This window comes from Colias philodice, chromosome 19 (genome assembly GCF_061535455.1).
Source record: "Colias philodice isolate Cphi_HAF_F1 chromosome 19, ilColPhil1 Martin Lab GWU primary, whole genome shotgun sequence".
Classification (NCBI taxonomy): Eukaryota; Metazoa; Arthropoda; class Insecta; order Lepidoptera; family Pieridae; genus Colias; species Colias philodice.
In genome coordinates, this window is record NC_143104.1 from 5,475,215 (window position 1) to 5,495,010 (window position 19,796).

General features: G+C 33.0%; 1 protein-coding gene across 3 annotated transcripts in view; it reads right to left on the minus strand.

The window, feature by feature from the left end:
* The window catches only part of NKCC (sodium potassium chloride cotransporter), a 32,522-nt gene that overhangs the window by 7,266 nt on the left and 5,460 nt on the right, over positions 1-19,796 (minus strand). For all 3 annotated transcript variants that reach the window (XM_089707705.1, XM_089707704.1, XM_089707706.1), the window contains 7 exons: positions 13,972-14,110; positions 13,537-13,822; positions 10,950-11,021; positions 10,696-10,876; positions 9,010-9,269; positions 7,243-7,351; positions 6,888-7,027 (listed from right to left, as the gene is read on the minus strand). In XM_089707705.1, coding sequence (XP_089563831.1) covers positions 6,888-7,027; positions 7,243-7,351; positions 9,010-9,269; positions 10,696-10,876; positions 10,950-11,021; positions 13,537-13,822; positions 13,972-14,000 — 1,077 coding nt within the window. In that variant the 5' untranslated portion in view covers positions 14,001-14,110. The remainder of the gene's footprint in view (positions 1-6,887; positions 7,028-7,242; positions 7,352-9,009; positions 9,270-10,695; positions 10,877-10,949; positions 11,022-13,536; positions 13,823-13,971; positions 14,111-19,796) is intronic.

Consider the following 19,796-nt stretch of genomic DNA (forward strand, 5'->3'; position numbering starts at 1 on the left):
TATACAATAAAATTCCAAAATTATAGGGGTTAAACGAATTGACTCTACCGATCATTGCAGTCGATTGGCAACGCAAACATTTTATAACTATCTGTTTATTTTTATGAGCGATTCTCAGAGCTGATGACTTCTGATTAAATTAATAATCTCCACTTGTTCATAATTTTCCTTTCAATGAATTTTGGATTTGCACATAAATACTATAATAATCATGGTTTATTGAGGGAGTTTATCATACTAAGTACTTAGGTATTGTACACGTGTCGAACTAAAATGACGAATGTCTTACGAATGTATTTAATTATTTATTGTTTTCTTATTTATTATTTTATTTACCTATAACACTAGGTTTTCTACGACGTATGTAGTTTTTATTTACATGAATGATGAATATAATGTTCATATTCAGTGTCTTGAACAAAACATTTGCAGCTGTAATGGAAAACACACCGTTGTATCAACAGCTACGATTCACATCGTGACTATGCGATGAAAGATCTCAAATCGATAAACAAATACAAGTGCGTTTTTTATGAAAATTAAAAATGTCTTTTCTATTATTTGTAAATAGTTGCATTATTAAAAAAATATACAGGCTAAGGCTCTATAAAATATCTACCAATAGCATAATTAGTGCGTTTTAAAAGTTATGTAAATTCAGATTGGTAATGCAACGGCATTGTTGCGCAAATTAAAATTCTTTCATTTAATTTAAATGTCATTCTGCAAAGTCGATTGTATTCGTTTTAATCACGACAAATCGAATAGTTGAAATGGTCTCATCTCGTGTTGTATTAGACTACAAGCCCGCATAGGACAAAAATATGGGTCAAATGAACCACTAGGGGACATATCTAGAACGATAGCAGAGCAAAAAATAATAAGATTCATCACTATGCCGTCACTTGTAAGCTGTCCAACTGAGTGCAGATGAGAATTGAAAAGTACAGGTAGACTCGGTAAATTTTGGTCATATATTTTTGTACGGCATTCTTAACCATCGATAGATCCATTAAAAATAATAAGAAACCGCTCAGTGCCGTACAAAAATGGTGGTCCACCAAGTTGGAATTTTTATTTAATTTCCGAGAGTTACCGGGGGTAAATTTGGTCATTTGACCATGTACGGCATCTGTGTCATACTATTGCTATACTGCTTTTAATCCATTATTCCGCAACGCCGTACAAAAATCATGGGGACAAGGGGAAAAAATCGAGAGATGCAATCCCCTCTCTTTCCCCACTCCAGGGGGTCATTTGACTAAGTACGGCTTCGGTTCCAAAACATTATCTAGCACTCAAAAGTACTATTAAAAGCAATGCCGTCAAAAAATAATTGTTCTTTTAAATGTATACCAATAATCATCTTAATTTCATCGAATTCTTGATATAAAGAGCTGTAAGGTCATTTGACCCTGTACGGGAACTTTTTTTTTAACATGATATTGTAAAATTCAATTGTTGTATAGTATTGCCGTTCAAAAGAAACCGTTCTAAAAAAAGTTATAGAGAAATGCAAAACCAGAAATTTTGTTAAAGTTTAAACATCGTAGATTAATGAAATATAATAGTTTTCTACACTTTATCCGTTGTTTTAAATAGTATTAACATAGATAAATTAGGAAAAAACGATGCCGTACATTTATGTGCAGACCACATCTTTTAGGCTGATGAAAGCGACGAAAGCTACAATTTTAAGAGTGCTTTATGGCCATTTGATACAGTACGGCATTTACATATTTTTACCCAACTACGGCAAAGCAAAAGGAGGGTTATGGTTGTTTACAGGTCATGTATGTATGTTCATCTATTCCCTCGTAACTTCTAAACTACTTATCAGAATTCGACAAATGACATATCATTAGAGGCGTCTGAATTATTCACTGGATAACCAACGACCAGCTAGCTAAAGGCTATATGGGGTTTCACAAAATCTAATGTGGCGCCCTCTAGCGGACAAAACATACAGAGTAAAAAAATAAAGTTAAGATAAATATGCAGTGTTTGGTATCATTTGAAAGCGCTTTACTTGTACATTTTGAATATGTATATATTACTAGCATTTGCTTGTGACTTTACCTGTATTCATGGACTGATTGCATATAATTCACATCTTTTCGTTCATAGCTTTTTTATTAGTTCATCAATTTAACGGAGTCCATTCCACCTGACTCCGACTTTCCAAGGTGATAATTAACCACCTCGAGCTTCTTAATATTAATGTATATTTATATTTTATTATAAAAATATAAAGCAAACATTTCGTTATATGGATTTTTTTCTTTTTCAGATTTTTCCCCTTTGAACCAACGAAAATGTACGGCACATGAAAAAATATTATCTATGCATAAAATACTTTAAAAATAAATTTATTTCGTGTTGTGTCAAATGACCCCCTGGAGTGGGGAAAGAGAGGGGATTACAACTCTCGATTTTTTCCCCTTGTCCCCATGATTTTTGTACGGCGTTGCGGAATAATGGATTAAAAGCAGTATAGCAATAGTATGACACAGATGCCGTACATGGTCAAATGACCAAATTTACCCCCGGTAACTCTCAGAAATTAAATAAAAATTCCGACTTGGTGGACCACCATTTTTGTACGGCACTGAGCGGTTTCTTATTATTTTTAATGGATCTATCGATGGTTAAGAATGCCGTACAAAAATATATGACCAAAATTTACCGAGTCTACCTGTACTTTTCAATTCTCATCTGCACTCAGTTGGACAGCTTACAAGTGACGGCATAGTGATGAATCTTATTATTTTTTGCTCTGCTATCGTTCTAGATATGTCCCGTGGTGGTTCATTTGACCCATATTTTTGTCCTATGCGGGCTTGTAGTCTATATGATCTATATTCTATATTGATGATGTTATTATATCTACTTTATATGTTGTTGCATTTTCCAATAATAATACCTAAAAAATAATATAACTGGGGATTATCTGCTCTTCCTCTACTAATATAAATTATAAAGTAAGAAGTTGCGATTATAGTAATGTGATGTCGCAATATTTATTTTCAAACATTGATAGTGGATATCTGGTAGATAATATGTCTTAGTAGTCTTGAGGCCAATATAAACATATTATGAGAAAATATTAATTACATTTCTGTCTTTATTTTGGCGTGCTTGCATTGTTTCAATGAACTTTTTTTTAGTTCAAAAATTATGCACCCTTAATTATGCTACATGAGTTAAGGTTCAATTTTGTGTTTATTCCACGCATACACTATCAATTTAATTTACTAAATGGAATACTAAATCAACGCTGTACATTATTACCGTGGCTGTACCTCAGTTCTCATTTGTTATTGGACTGAAAAATCGATGACTTAGACATAACCAAGCTTACTGTCTTCAATCAACTGAATTAAATAATTTACTTCAAATCTGTAGCTCATATTTTGACAGTATTGAATTCTTAAATAATTTGGAAAATCCAAAAGTGCACGCCTCATAATTTTTTTTTAATAAATATTTATTAATTATTATTTTTGTTTATTTAATAACAATTAAACCACATCGAATCAGACCCTGAAAAATGAAAGGGTTCTATTCCTGAGCATACTCAAGCGTAAGAGAAAAAAAAAGACTCGATTAGTAAAGTATTTCGGTCGCTATCGTGTTAACAAGAAAAAGGATCCGCACATACAGACACACGGACGTCCAAGACAGAACTTTTTTAAACTGTTTTTTAACTAGTTTAAATAACAAAAATGACATCAAAAATATCATGAACGTTAAAAATAGTGTTTTTTCTTAATATGTGTGTGTATGTATTATCTTACAAGTGCAATGTATGATACATAAAGACATTTTAAGTTTGAAAAATCAGATGTTTTGCGCGAAGTGACAGTAGTACCCACCTCAACGCTTCGCTTATGAGGCGTGCAAAATACCCAATACTTTATCTTATTCTAGGTTATTCTAAACCAGTAAAGATGCAATCTCTTGTTCTTTCAAAATGTCTATTTAAGCACCAAAATATTTATCTCTAACTGGAACATCGCCTCATTTTAGGTATGTGGGTGAGTACTGAGTATTACTCTCATAACATGTTACTATTTATGTACGACTAAATTCGTAAATCGTAATGTATATCATGTAGCCTGTCGAATTTCTTCGGAATGATATTTAAAGCACATTCAGCTGATCGTGAAGATCAATAAGTAAACATGTTGCATATAACTAGTTAGATATTACTAAGTATAATAATTATTTATTTATTTATTTATTTATTTGGGTACATCGACAGATCGCGCATACATCATTCCTTAATAATAAATACAAAGTAAGAATATTCTAATGCTTGATCCTATTATAGATGTACACAGCATTACAAGAAAAACTAAAGATAAATGTAGTTAATGGGGATGTTTTATACAAATAAAGTACCTTAGTATATTAATTCAATATTGCTTAATTTTAAAACGTGATGTGATATGATCTGTGCACTTTTCGTTTAAACATTGATAAACTATCGTGAAAAATATCAAGGTTCGGAACTTTAGTGAGGTATTCATTGTAGGTTCTCAATAAGCGAAAAACTGGTGAGTTCGAACCGAGAGTTGTTCTACAAGTTGGAATGCTGAAAGTTCGGATAGGTTTTCTGGGAATCGAACGGGGAGCATTAAACATTATACTATTGAGCAAATCTGGGCTATCGATTGTTCCGTTTAACAATTTAAACAAAAATGTTAGGTCTAGGGTGACTCTTCTATCCTGAAGTTTATCCATTTTGAAAAAAGCTAGTCTATCATAGTAGGGGCGTCTATGCGAAATGCCAGGTGAAATAAAGGCAAGATACCGAGTGAACCTTCGCTGTACAGCTTCCAGTCGTTGAGAGTGAACGGTGAAGTAGGGGTTCCAAGCGACACTCGCGTATTCAAGAACGCTGCGAGCCATACTATTGTACAGAATAATCCGGGTACTATTAAAACGGAATCCAATTTCAAGAAACCAACCATCTGATTCGCCTTTTTAACAATTGTGTCAAAATGCGAATTAAACTTTAAGCTCCCATCAATCACAATACCCAAGTCCCTCATTTCTTTGACCTCTTCTATTTGAACACGATTAATAACAAAACTAGATTTAAGTACATTTTTTTTCCTAGTGCAGATAAGGTGAAAACATTTTTTTGGGTTTATAATCATTTTGTTTGCTTCACACCAAGATTGGATATTATTTAGATCGCTTTGTATCAATTGTGCGTCATAAACTGAATCGACGACTTTATAAAGTTTAAGATCGTCAGCAAATAATGAAACTTGTGAGTTTTTAATAGCAACAGTTATGTCGTTGATAAAAATGACGAAGAGAATAGGGCCTAAATGTGATCCTTGAGGCACGCCTGAAGTTGCCTGGTATGATTTAGATGTATAGCCGTTAACTGATACTACTAGAGGTCTCTCTCTGAGGTACGATTGAAACCAATTAAGCAGGGGGCCCGATATTCCGTAGGATGATATCTTTTGTATCAAAACTGAGTGGTCGACTTTGTCAAAGGCGCTTGCAAAATCTGTATATATAACATCTACTTGCTTCCCTCTGTCAACATCATAAGAAAGGTTTGAAATAAATGTTACCATGTTAGTGTGTATGGAGCGTCCTTTAACAAAGCCATGCTGGTGGGGTGATATTGAGTGATGAATATGTCTAGAAATGAGCGGAGTTAGCAAAGACTCGAGAATTTTTGGGAAGCAGCTTAAAATTGCGATTGGTCGATAATTACAAACATTGCTACGATCACCTTTTTTGAAGAGTGGGATTATCCTAGTTTCTTTCCATGATGATGGAAAAATACCAAATCTTAATGAATTATTAAATATCAATGATAAAGGAAGGGCGAGAACTTTGGCACACCGTTTAACAAAGAGTGAAGGTATTTGGTCTGGACCCGGACCTTTATTGTAGTCAAGTTTTTGAATGCATTTAAGTATTTCTGTCTCAGAAAAGGAAACATTTGAAATATTATAGTGGTTTAATGATGAATAATTTATATGATTTGTCGGACCGGATACGGGTGTATACACTGACTGAAAGTGCTCGGCAAATAAATTCGCTATTCCTGGACCAGTAGAGGTTGTAGAATCGCTTAGATGCATTTCAGAAGGTATAGAGGAATTAGTTTTAGCTTTATCCTTAAAATAGCGCCAAAATTTTTTAGTATCTTTTGCTATATTAGACTCTATAGCATGTTTATAATCACTTATACATTATGAATTACATTCTACCTTCATTCTACAATTTCAAATAGCTTATACATATTTATTTTTTAGACAAAATATTAGTGCTCTACATTCAAATAAACGAGTTTCAAAACGTCACTGTAAATAAGGCCGTTGATGTTATAACCTCCAGGTTATTTAGGCCCAATTTACTTTTCTGCAAATAAATCTTATTTGGTTAAAAGCTCATAGTAATCCAATAAATTAATGTTGCAATTTACACTCAGAAATCGGCGATTTCATTTTTAATTGAACCAATGACGCCTTACATTTATTGTAAGTAGGTACATTTATAGTTTATCGATTCTCCTGGTCCACGTGTCAGGAAACAAAAGACAAATATTGACAATTTTCTAGGAAGTTCCCAGCTAAAGTGAGTTAATTTCAGTCGAATGACGTCACTCTATGTCGAGGCAATCGTCCACATCGCCATTTGATTGCTTCGTATTACATGTACTTCGGTGTATTTGAAAAGGCCGTGAGTATTTATGATTTTCTAATACTGGCATAATGTCAAAGCCTATTAATTATTATGATATACTTCCATGATTATGGTAGATTTTATAAACCGACGTTATTCTAAAATTAGGACTTAAATAAACATAACCACATATTTTTCTATCAACAAGAGAAATGTACGATAGATACCTTAAGATCCCCAGAGATGTTGGCCCCAGCTTGTATACCAGTCACCGATGGGAAGAAAATTGCAAACACGCTGAAGAAATTCTGATCCAAGTTTTCACTGTATCGGAAGTCCGGCTTGAAATTCCCAATAAATGTTGACGCTGCCAAAATAAATTCATGTTTCATAATCCCCAATTATTACGAAAAAAGAAAACCTATACCTAATACTTACATTATACTATATAATATTAGGGACTTAATTATTACTTAATATTGCTCTTCAAATTTTTCAAAATAAAATATCCTTTTATTTTCATTTGCAAGAGATGTTAAATAAAACATAATGTAGAGTTACAAAAGTATCAATGAAACTTACAGCTAACACCAACAAAGCCTTGCGCCACTTCCGTAATATCTTTAGGACCCATTATCGTCCCAACTACGAAGTCAACCATAGCCCCAACAATTATTGCTATTAGAAAATTCTGAAACAATAACGTATATTTTTTAAGTTGTGATAAATTACAATTTGTAAAAGTACCTATATACTTACTTACCTACATTGTATGTACTAATATCTACGTTTACAAATGTTTATGATTAGTCATTTTAGAATGGTTAGCAACCTTGGTTGTGAGCATTATAATTTTGGTTATTTCATATAACCTTTTATTTGTTTGGAGTTACCATAATACCACATGAAATTCAGAATGAAGAATAATAAACGAATGGATTTTAAATTATATGGCAATGGTATGTAATTTTATATAAATTATCGAGAGCGAAGGCTGTCACATAATAATTTACGAGTAGCAAATTTCATTCATTTCATTAATAGCTAATAGCTATTATTGTGAAAAACTAAAAGCAATTACGCTAATCAAACCGTAGCTTGCCGTGTTCTCATTAATCCATGTGTCCCATGACTTTACTTTTAGAAAGAAAATGAACGGTAGATAAGTAATGAAAAGTTTATACATAATATGAACACGTGGAAAATTATTTAATACAATGAAGATTGGTGAAAAATAATCATGAAAAGAATTGAACATAATCTAGAAAATAACAGACTTTTATTCATGCTTTTCATAGTGAAATTTTTCTGTCCTCCAGTTTAACAGTTTGTTTAGTTTATCCATTGTTTCTTTGTTCAATTCAATACCGTCACCTTGTCAACTACTCGTATTACTATATTTTGTACTATTAGTAAAACTCATATTTGTCTAGATTATTTGTATCGTCATGGATTCATTCTATACATATACTTAGGGTGAATGAAATGAAACGAAAATACGTTTACTATGGATACAATGAAAATATAAACGATACAAGTAGGTAGCATTTATGAATAAATGCTTAATTTAAAAATACAAATTAAATTGTTATAGTGCAGACTTAATCTTTTAAGTACTGAGTTTTACTCTGTTATCATGTACTGTGTACAAGACACCAAAAGAACTAATATTAGACCAGGAATTACTAATCTAGCTGAAGTCATTAAAGTTGTTCTTTTGCGTATTAATGACCGCTAAATATAATTAGTCAATACAGATAAATACCCTTTATACTTTCAGCCACATTTTTACTTGTAAGATAAGGTTATCTAACTTTCTACGTCAAGCTGGTTCGATTTTGAGTCAAAGAAATATCATACAATTTACTAGAGTAAACAATGTTAATAGCCGATGAAAGGTATATTTGTTATATTTCAGGGTGGTTTATACACAAGGGAGGGTGAAGGGCAGCCCGCTCGGCCATCCGTTTGTCAGTAAACAACGCATCGTGTTTCCTGCACAAGGCTACAATAGTTTGTACTACGTAAACGGTAAACGTAGTAGATTAGAACTACTGAATGACGATTATACGCTGCCATATTAATTGAGAACTATGCGAGATAACTAATTTGTCTATTCTTGTCAGCTGTACTGATTTTTAGTTCAGTTCTTTTAAAACATATTTTCTTTGCAACAGTATTTAGATTGCATTTATGAGATACTTATAAGTTATAAGTATAGTACTATGTACATATCATGTTTTATAAATTATAACACATGATACATAGTAGGTAGGTACTATTCCTTGTAGGAAATATGATTTTTATGGAAAGTGTTGAATAGGAATTAGGAAATTTATCTGAACTTACCTGAGCCTTACTCTCCCAATCCATTCCCACGGCGCAGATGATACACATGAGGACTAGAGCCACAGCTCCAACTATTCTGACGTCATTGACTCCATTGTCTATGATCTTTACACCCTGATTCCGTAGAAGATCGTTTAGTGAGTCACAAAATCCAATGGTATTCATACTAGCTGCTACTGCGTTTGCAAAAGCAAATATAATTCCCACTGAAGCCCCAAATTCGGGTCCTAGCGATCTGGATATTATGTAGTATATACCTCCTGCATTCAAAAAGAAACACAATTAGTAGTAATATTACATAAGTATATTAGATACCTACCTACCTAGTAATATAATTGTACGTAAATTATTTATATAGTTTGAGCCAGTTTATATCATAATAAGAATATCTTAAATGAAGAATCCTAACCAATAATATTAATGGATGTTTAGGTATACAATATGTATCTGGAGATCTTATATTTCATAATTTCATTCAAAGACAACATTATTTATGAGAGATGTGACCATGTAAAATTTAATAGCTTTGAAAGCAAGCATTCATTACAAAACAACACCTAACAATGTACCTACTATTCATATAAAAATTGTTTATAAACTACTTACTACTATAATAACTATCTCAATAAAGATTTTTCCAAGAAAATGAATAATTAATAACTATACTGAAAATATATAGTTTCTCATAGTCATTTAAATCTTATATTTAATATGATACTAATATTACAATCAATTAATTTTTTCCCAATAATGAACGAAACAATATTATCCCCCTTAGTCCAGTCATTTTAGGGGTTGACCTAGGAAAATTGAGATACTCAGAATATTACAACGAAAACACTTGTATTTTGGCATCTTAAAACTGATATAATTGGATCATCATAAAATTCGATTTTTGTGACCTTCGACCCCCTGATTTTCAAACTTGCGACCATCCAATTATATATGAATTTGAGGACAGTTTTAGGATGCCAGCTGAATACAAGTTTTTACATATATACTGGGTAGGTATCTCGATTTTCCGAGTTTTACACGTAATTTGGCCTAAACTGACTGCGGTAGGTATACCTCCTTGTATTTTTTACGTGAAAAAGATAAAACAAAATACAAAGTATTACTTTTATATAACAAAGTATAGGCTATAGCGAATTTCTAGTAAGTAGATGTGTAACAATCTACCGCTTGGTGTTGGTTGTATTTTATTGCTGGCTTCGATTAGCCTATAATTAAATATTGCACTCGATATGTCATGATACGGTTTCTATATAAACAAACGCATTTACCACGTCGAGGTACTAAAATATTAGTATTACCAAAGATAATATAAATAGTTACAGGTCAGAAGGCTAGAATGCCTTCAATTTTCGAGTTTCCAGTTTATGGGAATAATCCTATCCTATCCCGAAAGAGCAATTGTGAGCTTTAAAGTTCTTGCATGAAACCTTACAAATCAAAATTTTAAACCGTTCTTATGGAACTTATAGATTCCACATAAGTCTAATTATTATTTTAAATTTAATTATTTTTGATTTACTTCTCTGCTGGAGATATTTTTAAGGTTGGTTGTGTTAGTAAAATTAAGTTTTTGAGTTATTGGATTTGAGACCGTTTGGAATTGGATTCCCAGAAAGAACCGGAACATACAGCTATAGTTATTTATACAATTTAATTACATTAGTTCCTTACCTCCTTTTACTTCTCCATTCGTGCATATAGCACTCATCGAGAGCGTTGTGATGACACAAACAATAGCTGATATTGCTATAATGACCAGAGACATGCCGATCCCAGCTTGTGACACCACCCACGATATTCTCAAGAACAACATCACACCCCATATGTTCAGGAGGCATGGTATCAACACACCCTAAAATTACTTTAAATACTTAATACAAATCCATTCTTTACAATAAGTTAATTATTTTGTTAAAAGCTCTTACTTGAATCCATCCTAATTTGATACCGACGGCGGGAGTGGGTGATTTTGTATCTCTTTGGCTTTGCTTTTCGTCCTGAAAAGGTTTACTTATGATAGAATATGCATGAAACCCAAAAATTCATCTCATCATATTCATCTATCCCTATAAAATTTATCATCCTTTAAATAAACGCCTAACACTAATGAATAAATCCATTATTTTTTTGTATCAAATATCAAAATAAACTACCTATCATCATTAGGTAAATACGTCTACAATTTTTTATGTTTTTTGTGTAAACAACAATCAATATTTAATTTACAAAACCATTCGTTTGCAATTAACGGTGTGGTTTTTGTTAATTGTAAAAAGTGAATACGTACCTACCTATATGTATAGATAATAATTATTGTTTACCATCCTTTCAATTTTAATTTGGTAGTTAAGTACTTTCAATTTTATTTTGGTAATTTTATTTAGGCTTAAAATCCATACTAATATTATAAATGCGAAAGTAACTCTGTCTGTCTGTCTGTTACTCAATCACGCCTTAACTACTGAACCAATTTGCATGAAATTTGGTAAAGAGATATTTTGATACCCGAGAAAGGACATAGGATAGGTTTTATCCCGGAAATCCTACGGGAACAGATTTTTCTTTGAAAACGCGGGCGAAGCCGCGGGCGGAAAGCTAGTACAAAATAATGGTATTATAGGCAATATTACAATTATTAGCTATTATTGATTTATTGACTCTGGTTAGTATTGTTCATAATCAGAATATTCAAGTATGTACCTAGGTATTGTAGCGTAAATTAGTAACAAGTTTTTCCATACTAGAAGACTCCAAATGAGAATACATTAATAATAACGTATTATCTTGATAACAAGATAAATTTCAACTTGACTTATTTCCAAGTGAGTTCTTAAGATAATGTTAAGTAGGTATATAATATAATGCCTTCATTCAAGTATCTCACGATTACGGCGATCATAACAATACAATTATCTCGCGTAGTGGGCTAATGTAATGCAGATGATAAAGACAAAGACCAAACGAGACAGGTGAATATGATAGACGCCGTCTGTCCGTCTGTTTATGAAGTTAATAAAACATTATGGTGTACCATGACACTGAGATTAAGTCCAAAACATTTACATATACCTACATATATATGTTTAGATGAGCGTATGCCGAAAATTACTTGCATCGGTTATTGTAAGAAATAACACTCTATTTTATATAGAGCTGAACAACAGCAATGTTGAAAAACTAAAGAACGCAAACTTTTTCCTTCATATTCAATAAATATTTACAAGGAAAGCCATTTGAAGAACAACATAAAAATTTATACACCTAGTAGATTGTTTACAGTTGGGTTAATGTATAAATTATAATTTACAAGGTTTATTACACATACATTTTATGATTTTATTCGGGTGCTGTTAGTATTTGTGTACCTATCAAGGGCATTATTTTTGTTATAAATCTAAACAGAAGTAGGTAGGTATGATCTATGCCGCACTATATTTTTAACATTATTTACTTTAAACTCGGTGTTCGAAGGGTGTTCGGCATCCTGAATACCTATAGATAATTTAGTCCTTTTTCGATAAACTTGCTTTTGAATATGAATTATTCTTGGTCACTTTAAAACTTGTACGACGTCAGTCTGCAGCGGTTTACTCCAGTAATCACCGGTTGCGCCCTCGGAGTAAGGCTAACGTTACGACTACAAGATATCTATGCCTGTTGCCATTTACAATGACGCATTCCCACGTGTCATGAATTTCCGTTCCTTCGTTCCTTCAGTAATAGTTTCAAAATTGACACTGTTAATAGGTACTTGTATTTTTATATGCGTTAAAAAAACATGTGTTTTGGCATTCTTAATTAATTGCCGTTTGAATTACATTGTGCAAATAAAATAAACATGTTTCTACCGTTTTCAATTACAAAGGCGATGACGATCGTGAAGTCTGTGCAATGTATTCTGATCTAAAATTTAGATATTCCTAGAGGTTTTTGGTTGGTAGCAAATAACATTGGAATCGTAATTTCCTTCCTTATTTATTATTGTCCTTGTCTTGGAAATAGAGGCGTCTCTTCCATGCCAAATTTTAAAGTCATTTTTATTTTACTTTTACGACATGAAGAATGAAGAATATGACTTAAGAAGATTATGACACCGGATTTTTCCCTCTGTTGATACTTGACATTAAAGTAGTATAATGTATTGAGAGGATTAAGATCACATTTATGTATCACTATAAAATTGCATCATAGCATTTTTAATTTATCTAAACTACTGTCAATCCTACAATTCATGCTCAAAATGATGTTTTAAACATGAGAACCAATTATACTTACACGATCTAAAAAAACTAAACGTCCTTTTAAATTCCGAGGGTCACTCAATTTGAAACAGCATAAATGATGAGATAAATATAATGGAATATATTTTGCATAAAGATAGTCATAATAACAGTAAAAATACAAGCTGTGATTTTTTATATTGCTTTAGATGAATTTCTAAAATATATCAATAATAATCAACCGTTAAAGTATTGATTTATTATATTTTATATGCATCTACGAAATAAATACCTCTTCTGTGATCAGATGATCGCCGTGAAGTTCACCAAGGCTTGGCCTTTTTAAAGCTCTCTTAGAATTTCTATAATTTTCCATGCGCGGCAGCGCTTCCCTCGTCATCTGCGCCAATGACCTCTTTCTTCTCCAGCCAGCATCGTGAAGCCATGTGTCAGGTTGAGCATTCGGATCTCCCCGTTCCACTGTCTCTACTGATGACCTTAAAGGTCTAGTTATTATAGCAGCGCCCATGTGGATGCCATTCTTTTTACTTTCATTTTCCACCGGCAATACGGTGAATCTTAAACAATTGTTTTAATTTAAATTATACAACCCAAACCGATATAAAGGTAATAACAAAAATGCTACAATTTATTCAGATTTTTATAGTTCTTTAGTCGTTAAAATTATTGTTTTATATTCATGAACTAAAGAGAACTGCTGCTTTACCTGTTTTCCTCCATTGTCCCCTTATTCATTTTACCTTGGACTAACGGAAAGTATTGAGCGTATCATTAATTTGATATAACTGTACCATAATACGGGGACTTTTTTGGTTTTATCCTCAACCGCATATTCTTTGCTGACCCTGTAATAAAATTGAATGTTATTACTTAAATGTTAACTTTGGTTAGGTACAATCACAGGGTACAATTTAATTTAAAATTAATTTAGTTTGAGCTTTAAAATATATTACACTATTTTAAAGCTTAAACAAAATAATGTATTTCTATAATAATATAGTAGAAATGAATCGCCAAATGTAAAACATGAAAACGGCTCGATCAATTCGACAATTTTTTCGACGATTTAAAATTAAAAATCTGATTCTAGGATAATAAACGAGTTGGGACATAGTGATAATGCTCTACATTTAATTGTTCGATGATGTTTTTATTGTTGACATGTGTTTATCTACTAACATTATCAAATAATGTATAAGGACCTACGATGTACCTTATATTCAAGTACCGACATCTTAATTTCTCTTCACATTTACACTTATCAAATTCAATTATTAACGTAAGTACTTCCTATGAGATAACTATTTACGTAAGTAAGGTCAATAAATAAACAAATGAAAAACATTTAAAAAGGCAGAAGGTTGTTGTTTGCTACATCCAAATAGGTTCCGTTTTGTCTCATAAAGTACCAACTAAAAAGTTCTTCCTGTAAAGTGGGCATTGATTAATTAAAAGATGTAGTTCGTGATTTTGGTAAAAGTTAAAAAAGAGCAAATGATTTCTTTGTAGCAATATTTTTCTTCAAATACAAAGTGACAGAATGTATGGGTTTATTTTTAAAGCCCTCTGTATAAACATTTAAATTGATGACGAACGCTTCTAACAAGTTTGTATTAAAATATATCGTGTACGGTGTACAGTACAAAAGCTCTCGGGCCCGGCCCGACAAGTCGCGAGACGCGCAGGCTTTCACGCCGGTACAATCCAGTTACGGCCGGCGCCAACTAGCGGCTATGACGGCACTTACCGCACGTTTATACCCACTGACGCTATTAGTCCGTTTTCTTATGGGAAAAGGTATACATTTTTGAGTAAAGCAATGCCATTTGGTACGAATGTTGTACTCCTCCACCTAAGCCCAAATCGCCTGGTAGCCAGTGTCTACTCCCCGGCAGAATGGAGGGAGGGGGGGTTATAGAACAGAGCGCCCGGCGCTTGGAAAAAAAATTCTGGCGGATTCATTTGGCCCTTTGAGTCGAGTTTGGTGTCGTTATCAGGTAACTAGATGATGCCCGATTCATTCCCCATACCAGTTTTTTAGGCTTCCGTAGCAAAATATGTCACAATCTTTAAAATAATAAACTTTTGGCAGTGGCAAAATCCAAACAAACCGGTATATTTTTATATTTTTGTATGAAACTTGGTTTATAAAAAAATACTGTCTGAAAGGCCATTTCATGCAGATTATAAAAACATTAACATGTAACATATATCTTACCATTTTCAATGTGAAATAAATTATAGAAAGTACAGGAACGTTCGTCAGCGCAGCGTAGGGGACAGCTGATAGACCCGAAAAATAAGCAATAACATAAAACAAAAACCAGTCAAGTGCGAGTCTGACTCGCCCATCGAGTGTTTCGTACTTATTTGTCCTATACCATGTTATCTTGTCTGGTATTACCTGGTTAACTGATACACACACACTTTCGTCTTTATAATATTAGTGTGATTTTTGATCATCTTTAAATTATAAATGAAGTCAGGTAACATTGTTAAAAATAAAGATATATAATAATAGAACGTTTTTGTATTAATAATAATGACAACCACCTCCACAAAATTTACATAATTTGGTACATTTGAGCTGGCGTATAAAACACTTCAATCTGGAATTGCAAGATTTCATGCAGCGATATCTTATCAATTCAAAGCTTCTCTTTTCTTTTTATTTCAGATGGGCAAGGAATATTTTGATTTTTTTAGGTCCCTAAATATATTATACAGCCTGTAAAACTGCCCTTAAGGTATGTTGTTTAAGGGCAGCTTCTGTGGGAGGCAAATTTTCGATTTGCCTGTCCGTTTTTGTTGAAATTTTGTTTGCGACCCTCATTTACTGTCACAGCGGGGTACAATGTGAAAAATAAACATGTACTTATAATAATTATAAAAAAATATAAGTTCTGGATGAGAGTATCCTTAAAATATCGTGACCGTCCTTACCTATCATGCATTGTAATCACAAACTTTTCAATTTCACTGTCTGCATATTTGCCACTGTAAAGTGCTTCAAATCCTCGTGTAACATTCGGATATGCCTTCCTTACCTCAAATGCAGGTGTACCTATAGTTCTTTTAGATCTAGCTTGGAATACATGATATTCTGTACTAGCCATATCTGTCGACTGTTCTTAACATTATTTTGGCTACTACTACTATATCGTGTGTTCCAAAGCTAGAAGGTCTAAAAGAACTATAGGTACACCTGCATTTGAGGTATGGAAGGCATATCCGAATGTCACACGAGGATTTGAAGCACTTTACAGTGGCAAATATGCAGACAGTGAAATTGAAAAGTTTGTGATTACAATGCATGATAGGTAAGGACGGTCACGATATTTTAAGGATACTCTCATCCAGAACTTATATTTTTTTATAATTATTATAAGTACATGTTTATTTTTCACATTGTATCCCGCTGTGACAGTAAATGAGGGTCGCAAACAAATTTTTAACAAAAACGGACAGGCAAATCGAAAATTTACCTCCCACAGAAGCTGCCCTTAAACAACATACCTTAAGGGCAGTTTTACAGGCTGTATAATATATTTAGGGACCTAAAAAAATCAAAATATTCCTTGCCCATCTGAAATAAAAAGAAAAGAGAAGCTTTGAATTGATAAGATATCGCTGCATGAAATCTTGCAATTCCAGATTGAAGTGTTTTATACGCCAGCTCAAATGTACCGAATTATGTAAATTTTGTGGAGGTGGTTGTCATTATTATTAATACAAAAACGTTCTATTATTATATATCTTTATTTTTAACAATGTTACCTGACTTCATTTATAATTTAAAGATGATCAAAAATCACACTAATATTATAAAGACGAAAGTGTGTGTGTATCAGTTAACCAGGTAATACCAGACAAGATAACATGGTATAGGACAAATAAGTACGAAACACTCGATGGGCGAGTCAGACTCGCACTTGACTGGTTTTTGTTTTATGTTATTGCTTATTTTTCGGGTCTATTAGCCGTCCCCTACGCTGCGCTGACGAACGTTCCTGTACTTTCTATAATTTATTTCACATTGAAAATGGTAAGATACATGTTACATGTTAATGTTTTTATAATCTGCATGAAATGGCCTTTCAGACAGTATTTTTTATAAACCAAGTTTTATACAAAAATATAAAAAAATACCGGTTTGTGTGGATTTTGCCACTGCCAAAAGTTTATTATTTTAAAGATTGTGACAAATTTTGCTACGGAAGCCTAAAAAACTGGTATGGGGAATGAATTGGGCATCATCTAGTTACCTGATAACGACACTAAACTCGACTCAAAGGGCCAAATGAATCCGCCAGAATTTTTTTTCCGAGCGCCGGGCGCTCTGTTCTATAACCCCCCCTCCCTCCATTCTGCCGGGGAGTAGACACTGGCTACCAGGCGATTTGGGCTTAGGTGGACGAGTACAACATTCGAACCAAATTTCATTGCTTTACTCAAAAATGTATACCTTTCCATACAAGCATGCCCATAAGAAAACGGACTATATGAACTGGCCCTAAACACGCGCTGTATATTTTAAACTTACAAATTCCATTTTTTGTAGGTATAAGTCGAATAAAGGTCAAATACAAAGTAGGTAAACCGGAAATCTCAGGAAATCCCTGTAGAATGAAAAATTAAATTTTCGATTTTTCCACTTCATATTGGTCATAATAAGTATACCTATTTTATCTTATTTTATCGTAGTGCTACATTTATTCTGCGGTTAAACGTTATCATATTATGTAATGTCATACCATTAATGCAGTAATTGTTGTTGTATTACGCAAATTACCTATATTATGAATTACGATCATAGAATTGTTAATGTTACACCCGACATATTACCTATAATAGATATAATACATATTTAGGGTGTCAAAATGGTAATTAAATTGGTAGGACCTACAATTTTGGGGGTTCCAAAAGCTTTAGTTCTTTTAAAGAGAAACTGTGCTTGTGGAAAACCTCAAATTGGTGGTGTTTTCCCCTACATTATTTCTAATCTAAAACGAAAAACTATTAAGATTATTATTGAAGACAGACTCGCATAAGAATTGCCCCTTTAAAAAATCGTATGAACTACCTTGTAAAATAAACTTCGTTGGTCAGTCAGGTTTAAGTGTGCCGATGAAATGGTGGCAATAATTTGTTTGATAAATCCTAAATGGGATTTACACGGTCGAATGTGTACACCATTTGAAAACAAGCAAGCGAATTGCACAATAATTCCCATCAAAGGACTTGTTTGAAATACTTAGTTTCACACCTATGAGACAACAATATCGTTAAACAAGCTCACATTTTAACGATTAGATCAGATTATAACGCAACACTGTTCTTGAAATTCACACGTATATTTTAATGAATTCCGTAAAAGGAGCTTCTTTATTTATTTACCAACTAGCAATGCCCTGCGGTTTCACCCGCATAGATAGCGATATCGTTACAGTGAAAAGTCTACTATAGGTCGGACTATAGGTTTAATTTTTAATCACATGAAAATCACCTAAACTTTACCCCGTCCCGCACTACGGCCTTTTTTTTTGTTTTAGTGGGGAAATCTTTCATAGATACCCACGGCCTCCGGGGGAGGGGCTGTGGGTTATGTCGAATTCCTACCGACCAAAACCCCACTGTGTTCCGTCAAGACGCATATTGGTAGAATTCCCCGCACTACGGCCTGCTCGAACAGTATACGGTCTACTATTTTCTGTAGATTTTGAATGGAATATCCAATTCTTTTCATTTAAAAATTATTTTGCTGGTATTGAAACAGTCTATAATAAAACATCATTTAATGGGATAAGGATTAATATATGTGTATGGATAACATGGTTTGATTACTGTCGGCACTTCTATTTACTTTGAAAACGTAAAAAAGTTGTTGTAGTAACATAACTACTGAAGATGGACATATGGTATCGCGGACTTTCTTGTAGATATTGATCCATTCTATAATACCGTAGAACATTTTTTTGTTCTATCTTCAATAGATTCCGCAGCGCACGCGATGCCAGAAGTTTTATTGAGGATTTTTTTACACCTTGGGTTACATTATTGCATTTTTGGTAAGGATCTCTAATTTTTTTGAAAATGCAATATAGCCTATGTTGCTCAGTAAAGATGCAGCTTTCTAATCGTGAAAGAATTTTTGAAATCGGTCCAGTAGTTTATGCGTGAAAACCATACATACATACATACATACTTACAAACTTTTCTTCTTTATAATATTAGTATAGAAGTATAGATATTAGTTAATACACCATGCGTCTATGTCACCTATTTCCAAGGTTTGTAGCTTTCCAAACAATGCGAGAAACGTCATTAATTACGGGTTTAGGAAATTATTGTAGCTAGATTCATATTTTGAAGACTTCTTTATAAAACAACCATTTTGCATAATTACTAGACATCGGATTATATGCACTAACAAAATGCCAAAATATGCATGCAAATATGCACTAAAAAAGGCCGAAATATGCACTAAAAACGACTGATATGCCTAAAATATGCACAATACAAAAGCAAAAA